Here is a 27,939-nt window from a genome sequence, read left to right as displayed (position 1 = left end):
AGAACACTAATGCAAGCGCCGATCTGATGTCATCTGACATCCCACGTCGACGCTTTTACCCCTCACTAAAAGCGGAGCCTAAGGTTATCAATCGGGCGCCTCGGAAAACTGACAGATGACAACTAGTCCGGAGCAGGTGTTCCTGACTGGACAGGTTATCGCCGGAGTTACTATAGTCTTTGGTTTAATGTATGTAACTTGCTGTACTGTACGTTAGTATGTTTATTTCAGGCTGTGTATTACTTATTTACTAGTCGACAGTCGGAGTATGAATATGATCTGTGATTTGATAGTATACATAGTAAGATTACCTAAGATCGTAAATGATGCACAGCCGAAAGAATGCGATTGTCTATATGCAAGTAATATAGCCTAAGGTTAGATATCAGGGTTTGTTATCTCGGGAATGTAAGCCGTGTTGGATGGCGGTTCAGGGTTACATTCTTCCTGTCCACTGCAAACTTCGGCCTTGGATTAGAAGATGTGGCTTTTGGGAGGGGTTTGTAGTGATAGGTAGGGTGGGATGTGCTAGTTGGATTAGTATAGTATTGGGTTTATATTGGGAGGTAATATCCTTGATTATTGAGTTGTTGGGTAGATATATGCTAAAAGTCTTACGGGATGATTATAGTCCGCCTGATATGTAGACGAATGAAACGTGATAGCGCAAACAATGAAAGGAAGATAGAAGATATGGTAGAGGTTCCATATTTAGATGACTTGGATAGGACTTCTTGTATAATGTGCAAGACACGTAGGTTTAAGAGAGCATAGTATATGGTGGATGTTGTACGTAGTGAGGTAACATCCTGGGTGAAGGGTTTTTTTCTCTTTTTATGTATTTATTTATGTATTTATTGATTTATGTATCTTTTCCATATGGATATCTTCCTTTAAAAGAGAGAAAGAACTACTTGTGCTAGAAGGTAGACTACCTAGTATGAACCTACTGAGGAGTTGGTACTCCTAATGAGGCACCAACCAAGTATATGGTAAAAATTGAATAATCGAGTGTGATATCTGGGTCTGGTATGTGTGAGATTCTTTGTACAAACTACTCAGGGTACTTGAACCAGTACAGCTGCTATGGGGAGTCAATCTTCTCTTCCTTGATAGATATATTGGGAATATTGTCACGGATCTAGCTTTTGTTTTACAAGTTGATAACATAAATCAATGGTCGATAATATCCCCGTGCACAGGGGATGGAACGGCCGAATGGAAAAGAACCGGAATCTCGCCCAAAACAGCATGCAGCGGGCTCAACAGCACATCAAGTCAATCGATGACGACTCTATTGTTATCTGTCATTAGCACTGGGCCATTCCTCCCGGAATATTAGGAAGTATAGGGGCCAGGCCGTAATTCCGAGAATATTAGTACGAGCCCCGTAAAAGTGGACAAACGAACGGAATAGGAAGTAGACGAAATCTATGAGAGCCGTTCCCAGTCGTTATCCGGAGTATAGCGCCGAATGGCTTGCCTCCAATGAAATCGACCACGATTGGAATCCTAAGGATGCCTGTGGCTGAAGAATATGATACAACCTCTTATTGTAACAAGGATGGCCCACTTCTAGTTGCTCATAGCTAAGACTAAGGGGGGTCGTTGCGATGGACGGCTACCGCCCTGGATCACTCGTTGGCTTGTTCTGGTCGTTGCTTAATAGTCACAGATGTTGTGATTATCCGGCCTCACTCCGCATCATATTTCTCTTCTTCTCTCATGATGTATTGCATAGCCGCTGCTGAGTAGCTTACGGCTACTACTGGATTGGATACCATATTTGGACATGTCTGCTTTACAGATCATCATTAGTTTCCTAGAATGCGAGGCAATCATGGAAGTACAATATTCTCTTATCGCATGTGAGGCTATGCTTTACTAAGCGGTAAATCTAGTCTGCTTCCCTTCCAGGCATTGTTCTGTGTCTACACGGGGTTCCTGGTATGCGGGCCGCAGATCCCAGTACTAAAGTGAGCAGGCCCTAGTTTCAGCTCTTCGATCCGATTGGTTGAAGTCAGCCCCTGTAGCTGACTAAGAGGAGATTCGCCGAGTTAGTAAACCTAACGTAGTTCCGTGTAGTTCCCATCTGAGCCGGCCGAAAGCCCTAAATCTGAAGACTCTGGGTCCTATAGTAGGCAACCAAGTTCGAAGAACGCCGGGCCTTTTTTGCCTTATCTTGGTTTTCTCAACCAGGAAGGATCTTTCATCCAATTTAAAGTTTTATTTGTGGGGCAGGTTGGTGCTTCGACTTCCGCACTGGGAATATTCCCGAAGACATGTCTCATCAATGACTATACCTTTGATATTGCGGCCTCAATACATGAATACGTAGGAAATTAACATAGAGGCACTATTATATTGAAGGGATAAAAATGACGAGATCTTATTGAATTTGTCGATAGACTTCAGGGCTCACCCAATTCTTCTTGATCTCTTCCACAGCGTTTTGTATGAGTTACTACGCTAGGAAGTATGTCAATGGGCAGATTGCAGTCTAGTACCGCCGCTATTTCATTTCTTTATAGGGCCAAGTTATATCCGCTGAATAATGGGTATCTGTTGGACTCGTCGGTGTGGAGTTTCCGCGGAGTCGTCCATGTAGTCATTCTCAAGCCGCGTCATGTTTCAGGATCCCTATCTCAACTTCGGTTTCAGTCCCATCATGGTCCACAAACCGGGTGAGTCCATAGACATTATGCCGGAACTGAATGGACTCGCGTACCGCAGCGAGCTCAGCTGCGTAATTCCCTCATTGCTTACCGGACTATTTATACAGGGTCGTCCGCCACACTAGAAAGGATTTTTCCTCCATGCCACGACAACTTGTTTAATCCTTAAGCCGAATACCAAGTTACAATGCATCTATTTTCTACGCTCCTAACCTTGGCCTTGCTGGCCACTGCTATGGCTCATGCGGGGCCACACGATATCCTGAGTCGTAGCGAGATCAGTCGTCGCTCCGCAATGGGTTTGAAGTGTCGCGAGAACGTTTCCCAGTACCATAAGCGGCGCTGGAAACGGAACATCGACCGCCGCTGGCATGGTCACAACACTACATTCTCTGTTCACACCGAGGCACCCTACTTCGAGACTATCCAGAACGACACTTGCGTGTTGACCCCCGAGGTCACTGAGGGACCCTATGTCTACCCCCCCTCGCAAACGCTCCGCCGGGACATGACTGAGAACCAGCCCGGTGTACCGCTGTGGCTAGATATTGGTGTTCTCGACATGGCCACATGCGAACCTCTCGAGGATGTTCTTATCGATATGTGGCACTGCAATGCTACTGGATCCTACTCCAGCTTCACGCACCTGTCGCCCAACACTCCTTTTGTCGAGCTCCTCAATGAGCTGGGCATCAATGGGAGCGACTACAAAATTGGAATCACTGACCTGCACACCGATAATACTACCTTCCTGCGCGGAATGTGGCCTACCGATAAACATGGTATGATGGAAATGAAGACCATCTTCCCTGGTAAGTAGCGGGCTGGCTGGACCTTCAGTACAACTCTTACTTATAAATGTGACTGCAGGATTCTATGTTGAGCGTACAATCCACATCCACGTTCAAGTTCACACCGACTGGACTCTCCGTGAAAACGGTACCATTGTCACAGGAAACGTCGTGAGCACTGGCCAGCTATATTTCGACGAAGCGCTGGCAGAGAAGATCATGTCTCTTGAGCCTTACGCCTCTCACACGCAGATAAACCGTACCACCAACGCCGAGGACTCTATTTTCCCTTACGACACGGCTGGAGGCTTCAACCCTGTGGTCGATATCGTGCCCATGGATGGAAAGGACGTAACCAAGGGAATGATTGGTTACATTACCCTAGGTGTTGACACCAGTGCCATTGAACATGGTGACAACTATGTGGGTGTGTTATAGAATGGTTTCCCAATCATCTTTTGCCGCCGCGGTGCCACTAGAGTATAAACTCTATGGTTTCTAGTCTTTAGACTATAGCACCTGTGTGTCAAACTGTAGGATTGCTTTCCTATTCCTGCTTGCTTAGCTATATGGGGAATATGGGACGGGTATGGGTTTTCTTTTGCTCTGGTATAGACTTATTACTGAGAGTCTGTCTCGTGTTTGGAACTATATGTATCAAACAGTGCACAAAACTATAGATTGATATAGATTGTTATTGTTGTAGTTATTCGCCACCTTCACTTTTTTCACAGGCTTGTAGGTAAAGTGACTGTTGCTAGAGCGGTTTCGGGTCAGTCTTCCTCGAAATTTCGCCACAATTGTTCAGGCAGAAGTATTTGAGGGGATGCCCATCAGGATAGGAACTTGTCGTCCTTCGCGATCCAAACTCAATACCTGGATACACCATCTATTTCTCATCTCTCCACAGATTCCCCAAGTCCAAATACTTCATTGCCTTGGAAAATAAATAATGACAGCGACATTAACGATGTATTTGGCAGACCACCGCTTGATTATTTAAATCAGCTCACTGTTGTAGCGGACTCAGTTCAAGAGATTGAGCTGCATCAAATGAAGCTTTGCTATGGAGATTGAGCCAGATGCAGGTGCTTTTTAAAAAAAAACATTAAAGATTGCCGAGATTGTACATAATATACACATAAATGGTATTAATAAAAAAACAGAGATAAACAGTGCTGGAGCCTTTCTTATTATAGCAGAAATATGAGTAATGAAGCAATATCTCTATTTAGACTTCCCTGCTAGCAATTAATGGTATTATTATTCACAGCAAGGTATTCTATAAGAGCATTTGGGTAGTCCATAGTATCTAAGCAGTCTAGTGCACATTCCAGAGAGCCTTTTCTTCCGGGGACTTTGATAGCTGTTAATATATATCATATCATAGACTATTTCTATGCTAGAGATATATTGGTGGTATGATATAAAGTAACAATATATAAACCAAAGCAACTGCAATATGGCGGTAAACTTCTGTAATTATATTTTTATCTGGTATGGCACAACATAGCATCCTCTATCCTACGCTTGGCATGAACACCGGCAGCTACACAGAAAAGCATCCATAGTACTAATATTATTTCAGATAATCTGAAGATAAGAGACTCCACAAGCTTGATGCCCAGCCTTATACGATGGAGACATTGAGTGCACCCAAACCTCAAAAAAATAGGGTCAGAATGGGTCTCAAAGTTAGAGACCCATTCTTCAGTATCACGGTGGATGATACTCATAAAGAAGGCCTATATAGTCTCAAGGATGAAGCGGCCCCAATAAAACAGATAATTAATCTGACAACTGTCCAGTAAGGGGGCAGAAAATTGAAATTGTATCAAATTACAGGCTCTATTAATAAAACCAAGCTCTGAATCTACTTTGATTATCGAAATTCTAAGATATCATCATATTTACTTACGGTAATTATGGACGTAGAATGGGATTATCTTCATCAACTGAAGATTTTTATTGAAAGATACTCATAAGGGTATTACATAGCAGAGATCAACCCAGCTTAGCTCTTCCTTTCCCAGCCCCCATCAACAGACTACCAATGGACAAAGAGAATGACTAGGTATTGCTGATTTCGAAAGTGACAAGTCCAATTGCACCAGTAGAACCGTCGCCATTATGACTTATACCAAACCCATCAGCCTCAGAAAAGCTCTTCACTATATTCCATGACCCAGCCGGCGCTGGACAGTCCCATACTACCTTCGCCACGACCTTGCCATCAGCTTCGAAAGATATTTCACCCTCGGTACCAACTGGCGCGTCCGACCTGCCACAAGAGCCGAAGGACAGGTCCTGCACGCCAGGTAGGTTTCGGGTATTGATGACAGAATCGGAAGATATTTCGTTGTCTTTGTCATCCCACCGATAGAATTTACCACTGCCGTACGAAAAACTCTTAGTAGAGCTCTCACGGAAGAATTAGAGGTAAACTTACACACTCAGATAAGCATTGCTGATCTTGATAAAACTCCCAGAGTTATTGACAATATTGAATCCGATCCACTGGTTATACATCTTGAGGCGTTTTGCTCGAAGTAGTTTGGATTGAAGATGGTTTGAGTAAAACTGGATCTGTTGCTCGAAGAATGATGGACAGGTCAAGAGAGGTGAGCAGTGAAGGGTGATTTATGCTATTTGCTGCCAGGATGATAGGGCAAACGGGAGGATGAAGAATCGAATTTATATGTAGACAAGAATATTCTGAACCAGAGATAAATGTAACATAGTTACCTTCTCTGGGCAGTGGATATGACGCGTCCACTGTTGGTAGCTGAACAAAAACCCGATTTCATGGCTAATAGATCTGCTCTGCCAGCTCACCTTTGCATGCCGATGATACTAATTCCGTGCGGAAACCGAATCCAGGTGGAGCACTGCAAGTCACTATTTAGCCCAACTAGATGCCACTTCTCAAACTGCCCCGCAACGGCTGCTGTTTGCGGGTAGATTATGTAATAGTGGACAAAGGAAGCGTCAGTAGTTCCCACTGGGACCTTTTATTTTAATGGACTTGGGTTCGTTTGACAGATAGAGTTGAAAGTATACTCGCGGTAGATGTGAACAGCCCGGTACCCTAAGCAGCGAAGCCTAGAACAGCTTCTTCCATTTAACGTCTGGGCGGACAAAGTTAAAAACTACTTCGATTCTTTGGTACGCAAAGGAGTTTGTATTACATGCTTCGAATGATTTCACCACCCGCTCGAGCACTGGGAAATCCTCTACTGTGCTCAAGTCATAGTTGGAGTATCGATATGTGAGCATCTGCACATAGTATTCGCTTATTATGTCTACTAGAAGGATGGGAAGGAGGTAGTGCTAGTGCTACTTAGTATATGCTTTGCCTTGCTGTAAGTGGAGCTGAATACATTGATCTGCATGGATGGTAGAGCAGTTTAGTCTTTTGGCACCGAAGCAGTGGAAACACGGATGCCCCGCGAAGACATCGAGGACATTGATCAATCCATTTTGTTTAATCATGTACAAAGTCATTCTCGGAATCTTCTAGAAAGGGAATCCGACATCTTTCATCTAGCCATAAACAGTATTCACGGGCCCCCTGAGAAGGGTGGTTGAGTTACTCGTGTCCCACGGAGCTAATGTAAACGTGTATCCTGCTTGTCGTTGGGCCTTTTACCAAGTATTCCGATATGAAATTCACACTGGCGCCGTTGTTTTCAGAATGTATGATTGTGTCGTCATGCAGTCTCCCGGACGTTATTTCTGGGATCGGTCGGGATCTTGAACCGAAGATGAACTTGTAAGGTACATTGATTATTCGCCATCATGCCGAGTTCGCACTTGCTTTCAAAGGGACTGTGGTCGACAAGATGTGGAAACGATTATCCTATGTCTGTTAGATGAAGGTTTATCTGTTGATCCTTGCGATCTGGTACTAGTGATGCTCTTGCACATTGTATGTATTGAAGGGAATATAGAATACGTGAAAAAGTTGGTTGAGGCTGGAGTAGATATCCATACATCTCCTCCATACTCCTGTATACATCACGGTGTTTTTGGGTTGGTTTTTCATGCTGCTGTTGCAGTAGGCTGTGTGAATACTATAAAGGATCTGATCGAGCATGTTGCAGACGTATATGTTTCGCGTGTGAATAGAACGTCTCCTCAAAGAAGGCTGTGCGATGGTCTCCAATGGTGGCGTGGTAGAAGCTCATTTGTCTGGATCAAATTAGGCTCTATCCCCTATAAATGAGTCCTTATCCATCAGCCGTGAAATCTTATTTCCATACAGACTAACACGCAGGATATATACTATCGATACACGCAGAAATCCTAGTAACCAGCATCCATACTAGTACTTCTAGGTATAACATAATTGAAACACCTAATTGCTTCCTGTACTATCTCGTGAATGCCCCTCTCCCTCCCCAATAATTCCAAAACAAGGGTAAAACCAATATCAACCGTATGACCCAAGGCACATACCAACAACTCAAGAAGAAAGACAGCCCACCCCGTGAAGCCTGTACACCATCTAATTCGCCCGTAAAAAACACCTCACCTCACTACCGTCCACAGTGAGTCACTTTCAATTTTTTTTATCTCCTATTAGATTCTCCGAGATGGATATTACCCACTGAAAAGCAAGCTAATCCAAATAAGCAGGTCGAGGCGGTATCCATCTCCCAAGAAAGAGGCAGTGCTGTAGGCAACAGCTTTTCCAGGGTCAATCTAGTTCTTCAACCCGGTCAAGCTAAGAGAATTCATCCACTCAGAACGAGGCATTCTCGGGAAATTAAGCTTTTTCCCTGCGGTGACAAGTGGGGCGTTCAGCCCTATGGGTTGCGGGTGGGTTAGTTTGGACCACGATATAGTCATGTTGTACTAAGAAGTTGGCTGGGTTGAGGGATTTTGTTGATTTTGGGTGGGGTTGGTGTTATTCCTGGTATGAACTAGAGTTGCTCTATGGTTTCTTCTATTGTGTGACTTCACATGCTACCACGGATAATGTCAGACTTTGAGGGAAATGGACTCGGGACACTGTATGAAGGTGTTGGGTGGGATTGGGCTGTGCTTGATCCAGGGTTTACAAGTTACAGCGGTATATTTCAATTGGTGTATTTGACTGAACGACAACAAAGATACAAAAAAATCAAAAAAAAAAAAAAAAAAAAAAAAAAAAAAAAAAAAAAAGGGAGAATAAAAAATACAAAATACAAATCAAAAACTATAACTTTCATACTATGCCCTATCGGTTGAGCGAAGGGGAAACCAAAGAATCAAACCAACTGTAACGCATGTTGAAGCGAGACAGTCTCGAAAACTCACGAATAGCAATTACAATGCTATCCAGACAACTGTGACTTCAGAGAATTAATTGTCACCCTTCTCAGCGAGGTCTGCTGACTCTGGACGAACTGCCAGGTATTCCCGAGCGTCCTTAACAAACCACAAGAGTCTCTGCCGCCGGTGATAAATATTAGTCATATCAACCCTCGCGCTGGCATCCGCATCATTCTGGCCGGTGATCAAAATGAGCATGAAAAAGGTCTCGATAATACTAGGGGGAATATTCGAAATCAATTGCCCCGTCGTACTCCACCTCATTGCACTCGAACCAATCACACAGCCAATAGTAAGCAGGAAGCCAGCAACCACCATGAGCAGATGCGAGCAGACGTTCCCCATAGCAATCGAGATTCGGTGAGTGACAGAGGATGTATCAAAATTATCTTTGGGCGGGACTGCCATCTGCGTCTTAGCGAAGAGCGTCATGTCTCTTTTCTCCAGGCTCTGAATTTGACAAACCGTGTACTCCTTCACCTTGCCTTGGATATTGCGCAGAATGAAACTGTCGAATAGACCGATCAGCCCCGCGTATGTGCCAATTAGGAGCCACCAATTGTCATTGAAGTGGAAGACCGGTCCGACTGCGGCCCAGGCAACGATCACCGCTATGAGAATCATGATCCCGACTAGTGTCCCGATGATGTCGGCGTAGTAGAATACGGCTACCTGTAGTGGATTCTCACGCGGCGGCTGAATAACCTCGGGCTCGTTTGGAAGGTGGTCATCGGTGATGCAGCGGAGCTCTTTCTCGAGTGTAGCGTCAAGACGGAAGATGGCGTCCAGGCAATTGTTGACATAGTCGGCGTAGCATTCCCGCAGACAATCCAGGAACGCAAATACCAGGACCATCAAAGCCGACGTTGCTGAATTGATGTACAGCTGCCACTGGTCCGTCCAGCCGCAATAGTGTCCAAAGCCCAGCCAGATAAAGATGCAGACCCAGTACATGCCCACGGTGATGATATGCCCGAACGCCCACGCGGAGAAAATAATCATTCGCGCAAACCAGCCTTGTGTCCGTGTCCCTTGATCCAGTGCATCTAAGGGCCGATTGCCACTAATCTGGGATACACGATGGACCCCCTCTGGCCCCAGTTTGTTCTTGAGCTTCCCGAGCATTCGCTCATGGCTGTTCCGTCTCGACTTCATCTCAGCCATGGCCTCTTGCTGTTCGGAATATTCGCGGAGCAGTTGGCGCATGAGGAAAGAGTCGAACACATAGCACAGGATAGCCTGTACATCTGAAATGACAGCGGCCCATTCAGCAGATTTTCCAAAGCGAATGCCCAAGAAAGCCCAAACGAGAAGAGCACCAACGATAAAGCAGAAGATCGGTGCAGACCCAGCAATGCGGACGACTGTGTCCAGCCATCGATCCAGCAGCCGAGGACTTGCTTTAACTTTGTATCCGGTGACCTCGCCAGCTATTGTCACGTTGCCGGCTTTTGCCTCCTTCGTATCTTGTTCAATGGACAGGTTTTGGGTCTCTGCGACACCTTTAATCTCGCACCGAAAAGTTGGCTTGTAGTGCTTCATTTTGTCCAAACGGGGTGGCCATGTATTCAACCGATATAGTCGATAAGATTGATGGGATTAGGGTTCTAGGGGGGTCGAGTCACTTCGGCAAATCCGCAACTTGCCTCCAGGTCGGTATGGGATACTGAGATCAAGGATACGATCACAGTAGAATTGTTCATAAGTTTAGAATCAGCCATTCGAAAGAGTTATGGTAATGACAAAGATAGAGACTTGTGTTCAGGTGTGTCGCGTTCACACTAGAAACAACAATGTTGAAAGGGTTTGATTTAGAGTCTGGGTAAGCGGACGATGGAAGAATTTATGCGATATAGGCTTATATACAATATACAGCCCTAGGCAGCAAAAGTATTTTTCTCTACTACTTTCTTTTTACATAAGAGTATAAGTCTTAATTTTTTTTATTCCACTAAAGACCCACTAGTCGAGCCGATAAAGAGTCGACCCATTATTCCCCAAAGGTCCCTAAAAGAGGGCCTTCACGAGGGCTTGGGCTAGTTAGGGTGGAAAACAAGATGCCATTCTAGACTCAACCTGGTCGGTGCCAGTATTCGCTCCACCGCTGCAATTGCACACCCATCATAGCTTGCAGCCCGCATGTAACCCTACTAGAAAAAGTCTGATCCCCTTCCCGGTCCGAGATGAATATGGGTTCAACCCAGAAAGAAGGCGGCCTTTGACCATGAGCGATTTTCCAGCGGCAGTAATAGGTAGTACTGATAGGCTACTTCAAGCAAGATGTGGACTGATAGAGTGACTCAGTGAGGTTACGCAAATATTGTTACAACCCTAACTAGTAATTCTGGACCGAGCCGATCTTGATGTGTTGTATTGTCTGTCTATACCATGGGTCTAAGCTATGTACACATCTAGATACATAACTTATCTATCGCGAGGTAGCATTATCATTTCTTAGCAATCTTATTAGCAACATGAGACATAAGCATCTGCTGCAGGATATCAGCGCATTGACCGTAAAAGCTAGGCTGATTTTTCACCGAGGTCCAGCCATTCACGTCGATCACGTAACTCTTGCCTTTATTTCGAACGATGTCGAACCCACAGACAGACTGCCCAAAACCTGTTGAGATCTTGGCAGCCGCGTCTGCCTCCTCCTTACTGACCTCGGTGGGCAGTCTTACTTCCTTGCCGCTTGCATCCCGATGGACCACGCCTGTGACTGCGGGCGATTTCCGTGTCACCGCAAAACAGTACTGGGGCCCCACTGCGTAGGCTTTGACATCTTCTCCATTGTCGGCGTTCAAGAGCGGCTCGTACACGTAACTACTGGTCGTGCCCTGCTCGGTAATACACCGGGGCATGACCAAGTCAGGGTCGTATTCGGAACACTTATTGCCAACTTTCCGAAACAGTCTTCTTCCCCCGCCGGTGCCCCGGGAAGTCGTTGGCAAGTAAATGTAGATGTTGTGGTCTTCCGCACTGACGGGCTTCTCCACAAAGGGCTTGTGGAGGGTTCGACCGTCCACTAGAAGCGTATTCCCGTCTTCTGAAAGGGATACTTTCGGTGGATGAGACCGTTCATGGGTTGCCTCTCCCTCCTGAGGACCTGGTATTACCAGTCCCATCCGATCATACACGTGCTGAAGGAGACCCCAGTCATGAGCCTTGGGACCACCGTCACGGTTTACCTCAAGCCTCTTCGGAGTTCTCACACCAAGATGATCCAAGACTCTATTACAGAGCCGACGATCAAAGAGAAGACTCTGCATATGCAAGTCATTATAGCAGGATGGCGAGCGGAGTCTTGTGTACGAAATGACCTTCTCGAGGGGAAAACCATCAGAATAGAACGCGATCAGAAAATCACAGATCGGCCATTCTTCCGGCCGCTTACTCAACAGTGTCTTGTCGCCAAACAGGATGACCTCGATAAGACCGTCTACCTGTAAGCGACGGAATATTTCTTGGTTGGCCTTGCTGAGTGCTTTGTCTTCCATGGCACAGATACCGAGTCTCCAGGGAGGGCCCATGATCTGGTCTTTCTTCATTGGCATCTGGCATAATTCGGCCGATATGCGCTTAGCCGAACACTTGGGCGAGGGAAGTTGGAGGATTTCAATTTCCTCGTCGTTCAGACGAGTGAGGAGTCTCATGTGGTTGTCGTCCCAGCTGGTCTCTGGGCCATTGTTGACTGCCGCCAGTTTGTAGAGTGCTGACATTGTTATGAGTGTTGGAACATAGGTCGCTTAGTTGTGTCTTTGCATTGGACACTTCTTGAGCCAGCTGAGGATCTCAGAAGTGGTTGTAGTTTTGTTTTTGGGAGACCGTGGAGTAAATGCCATTGATGGAGGACAAGTAATGAGTTCGATTCTCAATCGAAAATAGAAAGAGTAAATTCTCCAAGCGACGAGATATTTCGTCGATTGGGCGCGGGAGACTCATAGGAGTCGGGAATAGTTAGGGCTATTTATGTGCGGGATTAAGATAGAAGTGATTGACAGCTGAGCAGCGGGCACAGCCGCAAAGCGTCACTCGGTTCGTCACACGGAGAGGAAAAGTTTAACATGAGTAAGAGAGAATTTTGACAGATGGAAGTAAATGCCGCAGTCATGCAGTCATCGCTGGCACCCGATGTTGCCGATCTGGTTCCGTGGTACGCTGAAGAACTTTAGCATTCTATTTCAAATCGAAATCGGCTACATACCAAGACCTGTCTTGTGTGTTTGAATCGTTTCCTTTATGTAAACAAATCCGGGGTCTCAAACAGTCTAGACGTCATGTGTCATGTTCTGGAAGCCCTGCCATTGCCCTTACCGGACAGGTGATCCAATCATGATGATGCGATGATCAGTATACGTTGTTCTTTATAAATAACCCAGTTATATAAAGGGATTTAGACCTACCGCGCTAGGAATTCGATTCCCCCTTGGTGCATGCTGACTTATGCCGAACCTGCCATAAAGGGAAACTCATCACGCGCACCGCTTCTCCATTGATTTTCTTGAGGTTTATGCACTCACTGCTCGGGAAGTTCCTTGCCGAACCGCTGGCAATATTTAACTACCGAAATGATTGCTATATATTGAGATGGTTACTTGGCATAAATTGAGCACTAGGTATAGATCCAAATCTTGTCTGGTCCAAAGTGCCATACTAAATGATACCGTTTACTCTCCACCGTCCAAGTCCAAAGACCTACATGTACGCCAGATATTATGTTCACTAAGATAGTTCTCCCTAGGAATACCTGCCCAATTTTGTATTGTCTGTATTGAGGATAGGATTATATATTCTTCTACCACGGACACAACCAATTCGGTACACTGATAGTATATATCCATTCCCTTGAATCAATCTAACCCATCAATCAGCCTTGTTGAATGGCTAGGGTAGATAGTTGGATGTTTCATACAGCTTATCTCTAGAGACCCTCTCCGGATCTAGATGGGCAGATATCACCCACAATACTTTCAGGAATAAGAGTTGAGATATGCGTGGCTAGGTTTAACTAGTGGTGTTTTGAAATTTGTAGCACAAGGTTGTAAGGAAGAGTACCGGATGATGATAGAGAGAGAGAGATCCTTAACAGAAAACCATAGGTTATATACTATGCCCTTCTGAAGATGCAAATACAGCTATTTTAGTGGCTGCAGCACGATTTCTCTGTTCCAGTTGATTCCCTGTTTCTAGTTTATTTTAGAGCAGCCGGTGAGAGTTGTAGGTTGCATGATTAGGTGGAGAAATTACAAAAAGGAGATCTATGGTCTAAATTAGTCTAATCGGACGCTCTATCACATATTAGCTCCTCTACTAACTTCCATTAAACATCTTAAACCCCCCCAGCACATCATCTTGACCACCCATCGCTAGGTCCCGATCACTTGGAAGGAGCAGCCTCCTTCTTCCAAGCCAACCACGCAAAAGCGATCACCATCTTGAACCCAGCAGCCATCCACAGGGCCGACTGCATCCCTCCACTACTCCGACTCAACCACCCGCCTACAATAGCTCCAACCAACAGCATCACCACACTTCCGATACGTCGGTTTCGCTTCAGGTTGGTCGTTGGCACAGCCGCCAGATTCGGGTCGGATGCGACGTCGAAATACACGCTGGTCAAGACCACCGTCGGGATCTCATTGTACCCCAGCGCCCGACTGGAAGTGATGGAGCCGGCGGACTGGAACGCCAAGAGCGCAATGGGGATGAGCTCCAGGAAGAGAGGACCACCTGTCAGAGAGGCATCGTCCGAGGTGTGTGGAATGAGGTCGCCTTCAATCAGGGCGACGGCAATGATGACCAGAAGGGACTGGAACACGAATGACAAAAAGAGCGTGCCACGGCGGCGGGCTCCGGCGCGGCGGGTAACGTTGGCGAGGGTAAAGGCGCCGATGAAGAAGAATGCGATTGAACAGAGCGATTTCAACCAGCCCCAGGGTTTACTGGTTGGTTGGCCGGAGGCTCCTAGACCAAGGAAAATTGTGTTTCCTGTTCATTATTAGTATCGAGACTTGTATATTGTTTCGGAGTTGTGCTGTTGGGACTTACCGGTCTGCATCGCCAAGAAACAGGACCATGCATTGTAGGCGCTGCTGTCACAGAGTCCGGTAGTGAAACAGAGCAGAAGACAGATGAGATCGGTATATTTGACGTCCACGGATTGTGTCCACCATGTTGAGAAAGAGGCTTTCGCAGGTGGTTGGTGGGCTTCGAGGTCGGGCGGGTTGCCCGAAGACGAATTTCCGCTCATTGATAAGGGTCTGATAGATATCAGATAAGGATTCAGGAGCTCAGGTGGTTGAAATAATCGTATGCGCAGTGCTATTCTGACTTAGAGCACTGGAATGCTTGCAGCGAATCTACCAAGGAAGGTGGAATGTCGGATATGACAGACAGCGCGGGCGCAAAAATTTGCAGTTGGAGTCATTGGGGTCGGAGAGTGTCCGATGTCGCCATAGTTTAATAGACTAGGGATGATCGTTATCGTACGGAGAAAATTGACCGTCACTATTTCGGAAAGGGTGAAGTTTTCCGGTCACTCTAAACGGTTGGTGCCTAATCTTCTGGGCATGGTTCGCGATTGCGACATTGGCCGTAAGAAGAGCCATTGGATTGTATTTCTTCAAGAATCCCCCCATCTTCATCTTACGAGTGGACCAAGGCCCACGCCCCGCACGGATAGGGCTGACGACGAAGCAATCACAAAGTCCCCCATGTACGGAGTACTCCGTATGTATCAAAATTTGGGAGGGGTTTGAAATCTCCAGCCTTATGTAAAGCTAAAATATAATAATTTCCGAATTAGTCCATCAGATGGAATGATGACATGTCCGAGGCCAATGGGAATCATGTAGTTTGATACGGTATCAGATCCCCGTGATTTGTTGCATGACAGCCGCCCAGCCAATAGTGAATGTCTAAATCGTTTGACAGCGTACGGGAGTAGGCGGAGGGTAAGTAATTTATTCTAGAAATAATGATTTTCAACATTGAATCCTCCTGCCACAGTCGAATGTGCGTCTTGGGTCAAAGATAAAACGATAATGTCTCTATTGGGTAGATTGATTATTCTCTACTATTCACTCAGTGTCGATGTCACGTTTTCAACTGCCTCGATCAACACAGATTACTACTACTCATAGCAGGGTCTTCCCGCTGTTCTTGCATCATCCCGATGTTCTGGGTTTTACCACAATTCTATCGGCCAATGAGTACTACACCCGGGCAACTGCCCATGGACAGTAATAAGCTTCCATCCCGGATATCCAGATCATTGCTCCAGCTACCTCTATCGACGCGGAGAACCTTCCCACACGCATGGACGGTCCAGACTGAACCGTCGGCCGTTTTGACTGGTTACCATTCAGTGAGAAAACTTCCTTTTGCGGACTTTCGAGCCATGAGTGGCTCGCGTTATAGTCAATGACCTTGTACAAACAAAGCATGTCAAGCAAGTGATGATGACAGCTGTCGTCATCACCAAATCATCAACGCCACCCAGTATGGTATTAATAGATCCCCCGCAGTCGAACGGATTCTTCTGTTTCATGATGAATTTTATCTATTCACTGCCAAACTGATTTGAACAATCATTATCGATCCACACAGTACTCATTGGTACGTGGGTGTCTAGACTTGATTCGAGGAAAGTATCAGGTAGTGACTTAGCAGGTTATCACCATGTCGATGTTTTCGAAAGCTCAGGAGACCGTACAGAAAGCGGTGAGCTCCGCTACTGGTTCTAATAAGCCGGATCTCTCGAAATGGAATACGGAGGAGATGCTGGAGACCACCGTTGACGAACACGGAAACCCCGTACCTGACGCCTCATACACTGATGGTGACAAGTTGTCGAGAGGAATCCTCGGTCGAGACGAGGCGGACGCTTACGTAGCGGCGACTGGAACGTTTCACCACTCAACCAAAGATGATACTCTTAAGCCGGACTTCTCAAAATGGAATACGGAGGAGATGCTGGAGACCACCCTTGACGAACACGGAAACCCAGTACCTAACGCCTCGTATACTGATTATGAGAAGTTGTCGAGAGGAAGACTTGGTGATGACGAGGCGGACGCTTACATAGCGGCGACTAAAAACTTTCGCAAGCCAGCCAAAGATTTTGTTGACTTCGATTAGGCCATTTTTGGTGTCATAGTATGCCGTTGTCCGACTTGGCACGCTTCTGTCTTTCCTTGATGGATCCTGGTGAGGAGAAAAGATCAAAATGTTATAATGAAATGTACGTATGTATGTATGCATGAATGAATCAAACATAGTTATTTCCGTGTCGGGGCGTTCGTTATCCGACCGGCAACGTTTCAACATTTCAGGGTTGATTGGAGAAACATGTGTAACTGTAGATGAGCCACATTAATTCGTATATGACATGCATTGGGTTGACTAGACTTCCTGGGCAAGTGTATTAATTAATTGCTATGGCAACTACTCCGCCTGCGGGCTGGCCTCTCCCTGCCTGAGGCCTATACTATTCCGGAAACGGCAAAACCCAAACGAGCGTCACTGGCCGACCGCCATGTGAAGCCGGAGTCCATCGTCAGGTTCGCAAACGCTTGCGTTTGTTATTAGACCTCTCTCTGTTTCTTGGTTGTTTTTGAGATACCAGGGCTTCTTTGTTCGCCCCCCTTGCGCTCATTACTGCATGTTTCTCTCTTTCACTTTCCATCGCAGGGACCCCTCTTCAGTAAACTAAGTCTCGGCTGTTTACCCCCTGATTGAAAGGAGTGTCAATGTACCTGTCAATACTGGGTGGATACTGATCCCTTTATATTCAATCTTAACCCGCAGGACTTCCTTATCTGCAAGAAGGGAAGGCACCACTTGCTCCCTGCGCCGGGTCACAGCGTCTTGTCTCTACCCTTATTTGAACACCATTTCGGACCGCCTTCCCTCCGGCAGTGGTGCACTTGTCTGTATGTACCACCAATTAGTGAATCGCCAACGTGAGCTCAGCACTCAGTTTGTACAGTTATTGAGGGAACATAGTTTGGATATGTCCTTGGATCCGCGGGTTTACCACCATGTCGGTCATGGCTATGGGCCTGGATCACAATCATCCGTCTCGTCTTCCGATACCTCCGCCCTAACGAGCATCACGAGCCCGTCAATCCGATCGACAACTGCTTCCGCCGCCGCACTACGGTCGAACGCTTCCAGTCCTTCTCTGCGCGCAAGGGAAGGAGGGGCCATGCACGGCACCTATCTAGATGGTGCCTCGAGCCCGACCCCTGGTGGAAATGTTCGCGTCGTGGTTCGGGTGAGGAAGTTCTTGCCCAGAGGTATGTAGGGCGTGTGCACGCCGCTAGGCGTTCAAAATTACAGTTCACTAAAATAGGATATTCTAGAAATCGAGCGCAATGCGGAGTGCTTGATTAGCATGGATCCTCGGACGCAGACGACCAAACTAAGGGCGCCCAGACTTGACCCAGAGGACGAGGGCAAACCGAAGTCGCAAGCACGCGGAAAGGTATTGGAGGATAAATCATTTGTTTTCGATAACTCGTTTTGGTCTCACGATATAGACGACGATCACTATGCGCACCAAGAAGACGTGTACAATTGCTTGGGAGAAGAATTTCTAGATCACAACTTCGAAGGATACCACACTTGTATATTCGCCTATGGTCAGACAGGTTCCGGCAAGAGTTACACCATGATGGGCACTCCGGACCAGCCGGGCTTGATTCCACGAACCTGCGAAGATTTGTTTCAGCGTATAGAGAGTGTTCAGTCGCCAGATATCAGCTTCAACGTCCGCGTTTCCTACTTCGAGGTTTACAACGAACATGTCCGCGACTTGCTGGTGCCTCGGACCGACCCGCCTCATTACCTTCGGATCCGCGAGTCGCCCTCTGAAGGCCCTTACGTGAAGGACTTGACCGAGGCAACGGTGAAGAATTTCGCTGAACTTATGAAATTCATGCGCAAAGGAGATGTTTCCCGCACGGTAGCAAGCACCAAGATGAACGATACCTCGTCCCGCTCCCATGCAGTCTTCACAATCACCCTGAAACAAATCCATCATGACCTCTCAACCGACGAGACGACGGAACGCACAGCACGAATCCGCCTGGTTGACTTGGCAGGATCGGAGCGAGCTAAGTCTACAGAGGCGACCGGACAACGACTACGCGAAGGGTCGAACATCAACAAATCGCTCACGACATTGGGTCGAGTTATTGCGGCCTTAGCAGATCCGAAGCAAGGCCGGTCCGGCAAGCGGAAAGGCAAGGACGTTGTTCCCTATCGCGACTCGATCCTCACCTGGTTGCTCAAAGACAGCTTGGGGGGCAACTCGAAGACTGCCATGATTGCCTGTATTTCCCCATCAGACTACGAAGAGACACTATCTACTCTCCGCTATGCAGATCAGGCGAAACGTATCCGTACTCGTGCTCGGGTCAATCAAGACCATTTATCTGCCGCCGAGCGCGACAAACAGATCGCCGAAATGGCGGAGACGATCCGTACACTACAGCTCAGTGTGAGTTTGGCGACGGCGAACCGTCGAGAAAGCGAGATTCAGAATGAGAAACTGGAGGAATATCAGCAGAAGGTGGAGAAGCTGCAGCGATTAATGGAGGAGACGAAGATGGTCAGTGAATGCAAGATCAAGCAACTGCAAACAGAAAATGAAGCACTGCGCAATCACCTGAAGTTGGCTCTCGATAGTTTGAGAAATCCAATCCCACCTGTGACTGTTGAGAAACGCAGAGGCAGTCTTTCGCCTGTGACGGAATACAACAAGGAAAATCGACCCGGATCGCCAATTTCAGATGTGGAAACTGAACCCGACCTGATCTGGGAAGATGAGGACACGATCCGTATTAAGGGTCGTGAACTTGAAGCTCATGACATGCAGACTGATATGGAGGATCTGCTAATGGATATCAACCTGTTCAAGCGTAAGCTGGCCTCCGATCATGAGCGATTCCGAGCAACCCAGAAACAGGGAGGCCAGAAACGACGGCGAGCACTGGGAGATGTTTGGACGAATAACCGATGACTTTGGGCGGCTTGGCCTGCAGGGTGGCTTTCTGATTGACGGGCGCTGCGGAATTTGGTGTTTGGCTTAGGTTTCTGGTGGCACCGTGCTTTTCGTGCGTGCTTTTTGTTTATGATATCTGGATCTTCTTTTCCTGTTGGGCGGATATTTGGGGATTTTTATTTTCTTTGTTTATTTTTTCTACGGTTTTTCTTTCTTTCTGGTATTCTTCCTTTTAATTCCGCGATGAATGACGAGTCTAGTGTATGTCAGGATGTGACGCATGATTGAATGAATGACTAGATATGGAATACATGTCCGATATTGGTTATGATTCAATAGAATCGGTCTTAAGATATGAAACTATTTGAATAGGTGAATAGCACATACTAGGTACTAAAGGCTAAATCATTAAATAGGGTGCAAGAGACTAGGGCTGCATTAGTGCTAGTGTCGGCTTATGGCATCATGCCGAATTTGGTGAGTCAAAGTCACATTTCATTTGAAAGTCCGACTAATCTCATCCCCACAACCCTCTATCGAAAAAAAGTCGCCAATGCCCCTCCGCTCCGTCGTCATCGTCATTTAGTCCGCTTCTTTCCACCATGGCGAACCCCGTCGACCCTGCGCAGACTTCTCCTCCCTCCACTTCACCAAGCCCTGCGCCCGCGACGCAACAATCCACCGACATGTCCTCCCAGCAACCCCCCTCCCAACCACCACAGCCGTCCAACGGCGCATCCAAACCCGCCAAGCCACCTAAACAACCTAAGTCCAAAGATGCCCCTCCGGCCGCAGGCGGAGCTCCAGGGGAGGAAAAACTCAGCCCAGCTGAACTGAAGAAAAAAGCGAAGGCCGAAAAGGCTGCCCGCAGAGCGAAAGAGAGAGCTGAAAGAGAAGCCAGCGGAGGAGCAGGTGCCGGACCAGGGCCCAACGCGGCACCGCCTAAAAAGGGCTCGACTGGAGGCGGCGCTGGAGGGAAGGAGGCTCCGGGACAGCCTTACAAGAGTCAAAGACATCGACGCGGATCTGCTACACAAGCCAGCGCTACGGAACAGAAGAAGAAGCAGGAGGATAAGAATGTCGCTGTCTTTGGACATTTGTATGGACAGCCGAGGAGGACTACTATCGCTGGTGCCGGAAAGGAAGTACACCCTGCTGTATTGGCGCTGGGTCTGCAGATGAGGGATTATGTCGTGTGCGGTAGCAGTGCTCGCTGTGTGGCTACGTTGCTTGCGTTCAAGCGGGTGTGTATTGGAGTACTTTGTCTGGTGGCGCGCTGTTTTATGCTGATCTTCTGTTTAGGTCATCGAGGCTTATACGACCCCCCTGGGTACCTCCCTTTCGCGTCACTTGACTACCCACCTATCCCATCAGATTACCTATCTCTCTACATGCCGTCCTCTCTCCATCAGTCAGGGTAACGCAATCCGTGCGCTTAAACTGGCAATCTCCTCCATCGATCCTTCCGTCCCCGAGGCCAGCGCTAAGGCAACGCTGAGCGATTTTATTGATAACTTCATCCGTGAAAAGATTACCGTGGCCGACCAGGTCATTGCGACCAGCGCCGCAGAGAAGATCCAGGACGGCGATGTGATCGTCACTTTCGCCGGCAGTTCGATCGTGAAGCAGACGCTTCTCACGGCATACAAACAGGGCAAGAAGTTCCGCGTGTCTATCATCGACTCCCGTCCGTTGTTCGAAGGCAAGAACCTGGCCCGCACGCTGGCCAATGCGGGTCTGGAAGTGCAGTACTCTCTCGTCAACGGTATCAGTCATGCTATCAAGGATGCTACAAAGGTGTTCCTCGGCGCACACGCCATGACCAGTAACGGACGACTCTACTCTCGCGTTGGTACAGCCCTAGTCGCTATGTCGGCTAAGGAGCGCGCTGGTGGCGTGGAGGTACCTGTCATCGTTTGCTGTGAGACCGTCAAGTTCACAGACCGCGTTGCCCTTGACAGCATTGTCGTCAACGAAATTGCAGACGCAGACGAGCTCGTCCCCAGCCAGCCCCTAAAGCAAGTGACAGGTCTGCCGGACCCCGCTGACGAGGCCGACACGAAGAAAGGCGATTCGAAAAAAGGTGGCAATAAGGCTGCTGCCAATGCTCCCCCTGCAGAGTCGACTCCCCTGCCTGAGGGCGCTTCGCCGCTTACAAACTGGAAGGAAACACCTAATCTACAGCTCTTGAACATCATGTACGACGTGACCCCGGCTGAGTACGTCGACATGGTAGTCACAGAAATGGGCAGCTTGCCGCCGAGCGCGGTTCCGATCGTGCATCGGATGAGTACGAACTTGTGAATGATGGGTCCTGTGGTTCTTTGTTCCCTTTGATTCTCTTGAAATGAAAATGTAGCTCAGGTTATCGGGATATGCATCGGTTTTTAATAGATTCGGGCTTCGCCAGAGGGTATGATACAATATGTATGGCATGTGTAAAACGACTCTTAGCGATTATACTATTAGTACTCCGTACGCTCACTGTTTCCAAACCCGTAGACTAAAATCCATGCCACTTTCGATAAGACGGCAGTCACATGGAGATAAGCCAAAGCGGTCAAATATTGCCGTCAATTCCAAGATGTTTACATCCATCATCTACATCCACACTCATATATAATCCATACATCCCAGACCAATCTCAAATATCAATATCTCATTCGTCCAAATACCCGCACGAATCCCAAACCCAAGCCTAATATCAAAACCCTCAAAATGGTACGTCCCCCAAAATCCAATCCCCACTTTCCCCCTCAAACCACCCTCACCACCAACCCACTAATGTAACCCACTATCTACCCTACTAACAAAATCTCAAAAAAAAAAAACAGAGCAAAGACTCAACCCCAACCCACCTCCACATGCACCACCCCCGACTAGCCGACTACTTCGAAGACTTCACCCGCCCCCACACCTCCGCAACCCCCAGCACAACAACCTCCTCCCACCTCTACAACAACCACACCGTAACCTACGGTTCATCATCCCCGACCCTCGTCCCCTCCTTCCTCCCCATCGAGGACATCTACGTCGCGCCGCAGTATCAACCCCCAAACCCCGAGGACGAGGATGATGTTGTCCCCGACCAGCATGCTGCGTTTGGGATTAGTCGGGCGATGGAACGCCGAAGGGAGGCCGTTTGGAGGGATTTGGGACTCGAGGCGCTGGTGAATTCTGGGAGTGGGAAGAGTGCGGTTAGGGTTAAGGAGGTGGGGAGGAGGATGGGGGGGAAGAGGGTTGTTTGTTTACGGTGATTCTTTCTTTTCGTTCTTTTCTTATTGTGAAGGAGAGAGAGGAGAGGAAGGGGGGAGGGGGAAGGTTTGGTTTGAATTGGGTTGGTTTGTGGTTTAGGCATGCATGGGTTGCTTGATACCCCTTTGTTTCTGACTGTTTCTTGTGGAATGTAATGTTTCATTATCGTTATTACGCCTGACGCCCCGCGTTATACATGGTATATCTATTTAATCCAAAGAGATGCTGTACTTCAGATGCGGATGACGTCTACCCGTGTCCGTTCGTACAGTTTGTGGCTGATATGCTTTTGTTCGCGCTCTTCTTCCGTGATTTCTCGTGGGTGGATGGCCATTTGCGCGTAGGTTCCTGGTGCTCGGCGTTTGGAGAGCGTGCCTGGGTTGATTACCAGGACGCTGTCTACTACCTGTTTTATGTTGTTAGCGTGTGCTGCATGGGTGGGTTGGGGATGGGGCACGCACTTTGACAAACGGTGGGAGCATGCTGGGGACGATTAGTACGTCTGGTCGGACGTTCCACCACTCGCCTAGCTTCATGTAGCTGACGTCCAAGGTGGCGCCCGTGGCTAGTCCGTTCTCGATCCCTGGTTTGGGGAGGGCGTCTCGTGACGATGGCGGGAAGACCGGGTTGAAATGTCTTTGTTCGACGAGGTACTTCGACAACCGGGTGAGCAGATTGCCTTCTTTGGGTTTGCCGTGCAGAGCCTCTTCTCTACGCAGCTCATATAGGACGTCGTGCGAGCACAAGCCAATGACAGTCTCGTTCAAAGACAGGGTGACTGGATTGGAAACCATGCGCACTTGCTTGGGCAAGCCGAGTTCCTTCTTCGGGAGCTGCTCTTGTGGCCAGGAGACATGCTTGCTCACGGCGTCGCGGACGGAGGGAACCATCACGATCGTGATGCTGGGTACGGCCGCGACTAATCGCTGCAAGGGCGTCGTGATGCAGTGCCGGAATACGGTTGTTAAGGTGGCTGTGTCTGGGTCGTATCCGTTGGTTTCTGGGAGGTCGAAGTCTCCAGATGCTACTAGTGGATGTTCGATGTCTAAGAATGGACCCATGAGGACGAGTCCGTCCGCGTAGCTCTCGGCCGCTTTTTGGCATATCTCGTTCAGCGGCTCGAAATCTAAGTTGTCGTCGGCTGTGTATGGCCCCGAGGAGATCATTATGTTTAATGGAGAAGAGCCAGCCTCCTCCAGTCTTTCGTTGATACCCTCCATAGTGGGCACAGATGATGCAGCGGGCGGTAGGAGAGGCGTGGATAGGACCTCCTTGACCGAGAAGTAATTCCCGGACGCATTGATACCTCGTAAAGCAACAATTTGTCCCGGGAAGAAATTCACCGACGGTAGAGTGTCCACTTTAAGAGGAACACGCACTCCAGCTCCTGTCCGTCTCGAGGTCTCGAGTACAAGGGAGGCTGGGTTAAGCTTTCCTTCCATGCTGTCTGATGCGATACGTCCAACCGCTACAATCTCACTAGTGCTCTGGGTCGCCGCACTGCCGAAGGGGAGGTCCTCTGTTTCGTATTCTTTCTGGAATATGGTCATGAACTCGTCAATGCGGTCATCGAGGATCTCGGATGCTTCAGACAGTCGCATTGCCATTGGCTTGTATCCGAACTTCTTCAGGTCCGTATTAGCAGTAGGTCGTATCCGAGCCTCTGAGAAGGGAGCCATAGGTGTCTCTGGCATTGATAGGTGGGCGTTGAGGGTTTCGAGCGTCTGGCCGGGATTCTGGCGACCCGAGAAAGGAACAGACCTGTCGCAGTCAATCATATTGTTTCAGCCGTGTAAGGTGGTCTTCACTAAACATACTGCGCTCCATCTCCTGTAGCAGCGCCATTAATGGGCTTTCGCGGGGCCTTAGAGCCGATTGGCGAATCGACTTTTCCAACCTTGGACGCAGAGGGAGATGCAAAGTCCGCTTTCCGCTTGGCTGAGTTCGGCGTTCGACCGTGGGACGCATTTGGGGTTAATCCATCTAATCTATAGTAACCATATCAATAATCTCTCCGTGAAGTACGACATGCCTCTGCGACTCACATCCCAAAGACATCAGTTGCTGCTGCTGCGCGCGGGGTAGCGGTTGGTAATTGTCGGCCGGGCTTGCTTCGAGTCTCTCGCTCTAGCGATTCCTGAACGTCGCGCTTGAACAGCCTTACAGTCTCTAGGTTCAGCTTGGTCTCCTCAGAGCCCATCTTCAAGCAGAATGACTCCCATTTGTAAAATAACTCCTGCGGGGCAATTGAGTGAACTCGCAGAAGGGACTGAAGCTCTGCGAGGACGTCCTTAGGAAGTCCATCGGGGGACGAAGCTGCAAAAAGCTCATTGAGCTCTCCAACGATATCCTCCATGGCGACACCAAGTCGGTTCCAGCGGCGTTGCGTTCAATTGCAGGAGCAAAGTAAAATCACCCCGATGCTGGTAACCCGAAATTGGAGAACGCGTGGAGAACGCGCGCCGCGTGCTGGGCACGGGATAGGAAGATTAATTAGATGAGTCACCGCCTTCCTGATCCAGCGATGGGTTCAGGGACAAGTCCACGTACTCCGTCTATGATTATTACTGTGTATGTCGAACGATCATCCTGTGGGCCTGTCGATCAACAGAGCCTACTCAGCGCTGAAACTTGCGCGGAAAAGAACAAAACTCCCAGGGGAGCTGCCATTGTCTCCGGTCTATATTATCCGAGCCATTGCCCCCTGAATTACAGCCTAGAGTACTTCCCATAGATTTGAACTTAATTGAATCGCATACTATTCCTTGCAATCATGAGTGCAGCATCTGAACCCACAGTCCCAGCTGCGTCAGCCCACAGCGGTGAGGCAGTCGACTCACAGACAAGCCCGCCATCTGCAGCTGCTGAAAATTCCAGTAACACTGTCGACCAGGCTCAGCCTGCAACCAATGGCAGGGATATTGAATCAGAGCTCCCATCCTCAGCGGCTGATGGGCTCATTCAGAAGCCCTTCCCTCGCCCTCTCGACTCGGCCAAGCCTACTCCGCCTGCAGAGCTTACCTCCGACCAACAGGAAAAGTACAATTCTGTTCTCAAAGCCGTTTCCGCTTGGACAACAGTGCCGACAACGTCTGCGAAGAACGCCCCTACGGAACCCCTCACTGACAATGAGCGCATGTTCTTGACCCGGGAATGTTTACTTCGATACTTGCGAGCGACGAAATGGAACGTGTCCGAAGCAATAGCACGACTTGAACGTACTCTGACGTGGCGTCGTGAATACGGCGTGGAGAAGCTGACCGCAGATTTTATCTCAGTTGAGAATGAGACGGGAAAGCAGGTTATCCTTGGATATGACATCCATGCGCGTCCTTGTCTCTACCTTCTGCCATCAAATCAGAACACGGAAAAGAGCGACCGCCAGATTCAACATTTGGTTTTCATGTTGGAGCGGGTGATTGATCTGATGGGGCCGGATCAGGAAACTCTGGCGCTGATTGTCAACTACAACGAAACGAAATCCGGTCAGAATGCAAGCGTCGGTCAGGCCAAACAGACTCTCAACTTTCTCCAAAATCACTACCCGGAGAGGATGGGTCGAGCGTTGGTCATAAACAGTAAGTGATGCTCGCATTCCGGACTTTTTCTTTTCTAATACTAATCTCACTATGTGCGTTAGTGCCCTTCATGATTATGGGATTCTTCAAGTTGATCACCCCATTCATTGATCCTTTGACCCGGCAGAAGCTCAAGTTCAATGAGGATCTCCGTCAACATGTCCCTGCAGCTCAGCTGATGAAATCTATGGGGGGTGATGTTGAGTTCAGATACGATCATGCGACCTACTGGCCAACTCTAAACCAACTTGCTGACCAAAGGAAGGCTGCGTACCGCGAGCGGTGGATTCAAGGTGGAAAGCGCATTGGAGAATACGAGAACTATTTGAAGACGGGGACTAGTCCCAGTCTGGCGCAGACAGAGGCCTCAAATGGCGCTCCAGCGGAGTAACCGCCTGCGTATCGATAGTCCGACGTTCGCAACCACTCTCAAAATCATATCATCTTATTCTCTCACCTAGGCTTCCCTTGCATTACTAATGTTTACTGCCCCTGCATCTTCTACATAATCGTTCCTAGCATATTTTTGAGCTCATCTTATACATATACATCTAGACCGCATACGCTACACCATGCTTGCTTTGTTATGTTCCTCCGACGTTCACGAACAGGTGAAAAGGACTTTCGGGCCATTTTGTTTTGCTTTGTTCTTATACACTGGTCCTCAAAGTTGAGCGCACTTGACCATTTCCTTCCATTTCGATCCAACCGCTGAAGGGATCTATTTGGAGGCTATTACTTTGTCAAGAAGCAACAGCGTATATTGTATATAGACATAGTTGTCTGAGGACGTCCAATGACTTCAGATTAATAGATCATCATCCAGCCAAGCCAGGCATTCCCATATGGTTGAACCCCAGATCCGTGTCACGTGTTAGATGGCGGGGTATCTCTTGGTGGCCTCCGTGTGTGATATCAGATGCTTGGTGGGGGGTCAATTGATTCTGTCGTAAGATTAAAGAAGTCCCAGCTGCCATTCCTGGCTATCCGAGACTGTCTTACCATATTCCCTCCTCTCGTTTTGTCAACTGGTTCTGACCGGTATACGATTTCCCAGCAACGGGGCTATTGATTTACAAACTTAACGAAGAAAAGCTAGCTAGTTCTTTTGATAGGGCACTATATTTTATTTTATATCTGCGCTTGTTGATTATCTCAATCAACGGTCGATATCTCTATCCATGATGAGACCTCTTATCTTACTATGGTTATGATCTTCTGTATTGTTTGTCGTACTTAACTATCACTGGTGTTCCCAGCTCACCTCCCCACCGGCTTGACTCTTGACTATATTGTTTGTTCTTTGTTCCCTG

At 48.0% G+C, this 27,939-nt stretch overlaps 9 protein-coding genes across 9 annotated transcripts; 6 read left to right on the top strand and 3 right to left on the bottom strand.

Annotated features, from left to right (window-relative positions):
- Positions 1 to 2,862: 2,862 nt before the first annotated feature.
- Positions 2,863 to 3,904, top strand: AO090120000430 (intradiol ring-cleavage dioxygenase; the record flags this gene model as incomplete). Its single annotated transcript, XM_001824090.1, has 2 exons — positions 2,863 to 3,487; positions 3,546 to 3,904. The coding sequence occupies 2 exons, from the start codon at positions 2,863 to 2,865 to the stop codon at positions 3,902 to 3,904; spliced, it is 984 nt and encodes a 327-aa protein (XP_001824142.1).
- Positions 3,905 to 8,812: 4,908 nt separating this feature from the next.
- On the bottom strand, positions 8,813 to 12,504 carry AO090120000429 (uncharacterized protein; the record flags this gene model as incomplete). The annotated part of the gene is made up of 2 exons (XM_023237731.1): positions 8,813 to 10,146; positions 12,024 to 12,504. 2 exons carry the CDS (start codon positions 12,502 to 12,504, stop codon positions 8,813 to 8,815), a joined length of 1,815 nt encoding a protein of 604 aa, XP_023092530.1.
- A 1,658-nt stretch (positions 12,505 to 14,162) lies between these two features.
- On the bottom strand, positions 14,163 to 15,035 carry AO090120000428 (YoaK family protein; the record flags this gene model as incomplete). The annotated part of the gene is made up of 2 exons (XM_001824088.3): positions 14,163 to 14,773; positions 14,834 to 15,035. 2 exons carry the CDS (start codon positions 15,033 to 15,035, stop codon positions 14,163 to 14,165), a joined length of 813 nt encoding a protein of 270 aa, XP_001824140.1.
- A 1,210-nt stretch (positions 15,036 to 16,245) lies between these two features.
- Positions 16,246 to 16,924, top strand: AO090120000426 (uncharacterized protein; the record flags this gene model as incomplete). Its single annotated transcript, XM_023237730.1, has 2 exons — positions 16,246 to 16,290; positions 16,457 to 16,924. 2 exons carry the CDS (start codon positions 16,246 to 16,248, stop codon positions 16,922 to 16,924), a joined length of 513 nt encoding a protein of 170 aa, XP_023092529.1.
- Positions 16,925 to 17,798: 874 nt separating this feature from the next.
- On the top strand, positions 17,799 to 19,811 carry AO090120000425 (kinesin-3 family protein uncB; the record flags this gene model as incomplete). Its single annotated transcript, XM_001824086.3, has 2 exons — positions 17,799 to 18,084; positions 18,151 to 19,811. 2 exons carry the CDS (start codon positions 17,799 to 17,801, stop codon positions 19,809 to 19,811), a joined length of 1,947 nt encoding a protein of 648 aa, XP_001824138.1.
- A 584-nt stretch (positions 19,812 to 20,395) lies between these two features.
- Positions 20,396 to 22,097, top strand: AO090120000424 (translation initiation factor eIF2B subunit delta; the record flags this gene model as incomplete). The annotated part of the gene is made up of 2 exons (XM_001824085.3): positions 20,396 to 21,037; positions 21,096 to 22,097. The coding sequence occupies 2 exons, from the start codon at positions 20,396 to 20,398 to the stop codon at positions 22,095 to 22,097; spliced, it is 1,644 nt and encodes a 547-aa protein (XP_001824137.1).
- A 560-nt stretch (positions 22,098 to 22,657) lies between these two features.
- AO090120000423 (Apc13 domain protein) lies at positions 22,658 to 23,183 on the top strand (the record flags this gene model as incomplete). Its single annotated transcript, XM_023237729.1, has 2 exons — positions 22,658 to 23,035; positions 23,148 to 23,183. 2 exons carry the CDS (start codon positions 22,658 to 22,660, stop codon positions 23,181 to 23,183), a joined length of 414 nt encoding a protein of 137 aa, XP_023092528.1.
- Positions 23,184 to 23,280: 97 nt separating this feature from the next.
- On the bottom strand, positions 23,281 to 25,404 carry AO090120000422 (DNA-directed DNA polymerase alpha subunit POL12; the record flags this gene model as incomplete). Its single annotated transcript, XM_001824083.3, has 4 exons — positions 23,281 to 23,454; positions 23,510 to 24,809; positions 24,866 to 25,036; positions 25,094 to 25,404. 4 exons carry the CDS (start codon positions 25,402 to 25,404, stop codon positions 23,281 to 23,283), a joined length of 1,956 nt encoding a protein of 651 aa, XP_001824135.1.
- A 417-nt stretch (positions 25,405 to 25,821) lies between these two features.
- Positions 25,822 to 27,017, top strand: AO090120000421 (CRAL/TRIO domain protein; the record flags this gene model as incomplete). Its single annotated transcript, XM_001824082.3, has 2 exons — positions 25,822 to 26,626; positions 26,689 to 27,017. 2 exons carry the CDS (start codon positions 25,822 to 25,824, stop codon positions 27,015 to 27,017), a joined length of 1,134 nt encoding a protein of 377 aa, XP_001824134.1.
- Positions 27,018 to 27,939: the final 922 nt, after the last annotated feature.

The sequence above is a fragment of the Aspergillus oryzae genome, chromosome 5, assembly GCF_000184455.2.
Source record: "Aspergillus oryzae RIB40 DNA, chromosome 5".
Classification (NCBI taxonomy): domain Eukaryota; kingdom Fungi; phylum Ascomycota; class Eurotiomycetes; order Eurotiales; family Aspergillaceae; genus Aspergillus; species Aspergillus oryzae.
Note: the sequence above shows the minus strand (reverse complement) of the source record. Positions and strands in the feature narration are given on the sequence as shown.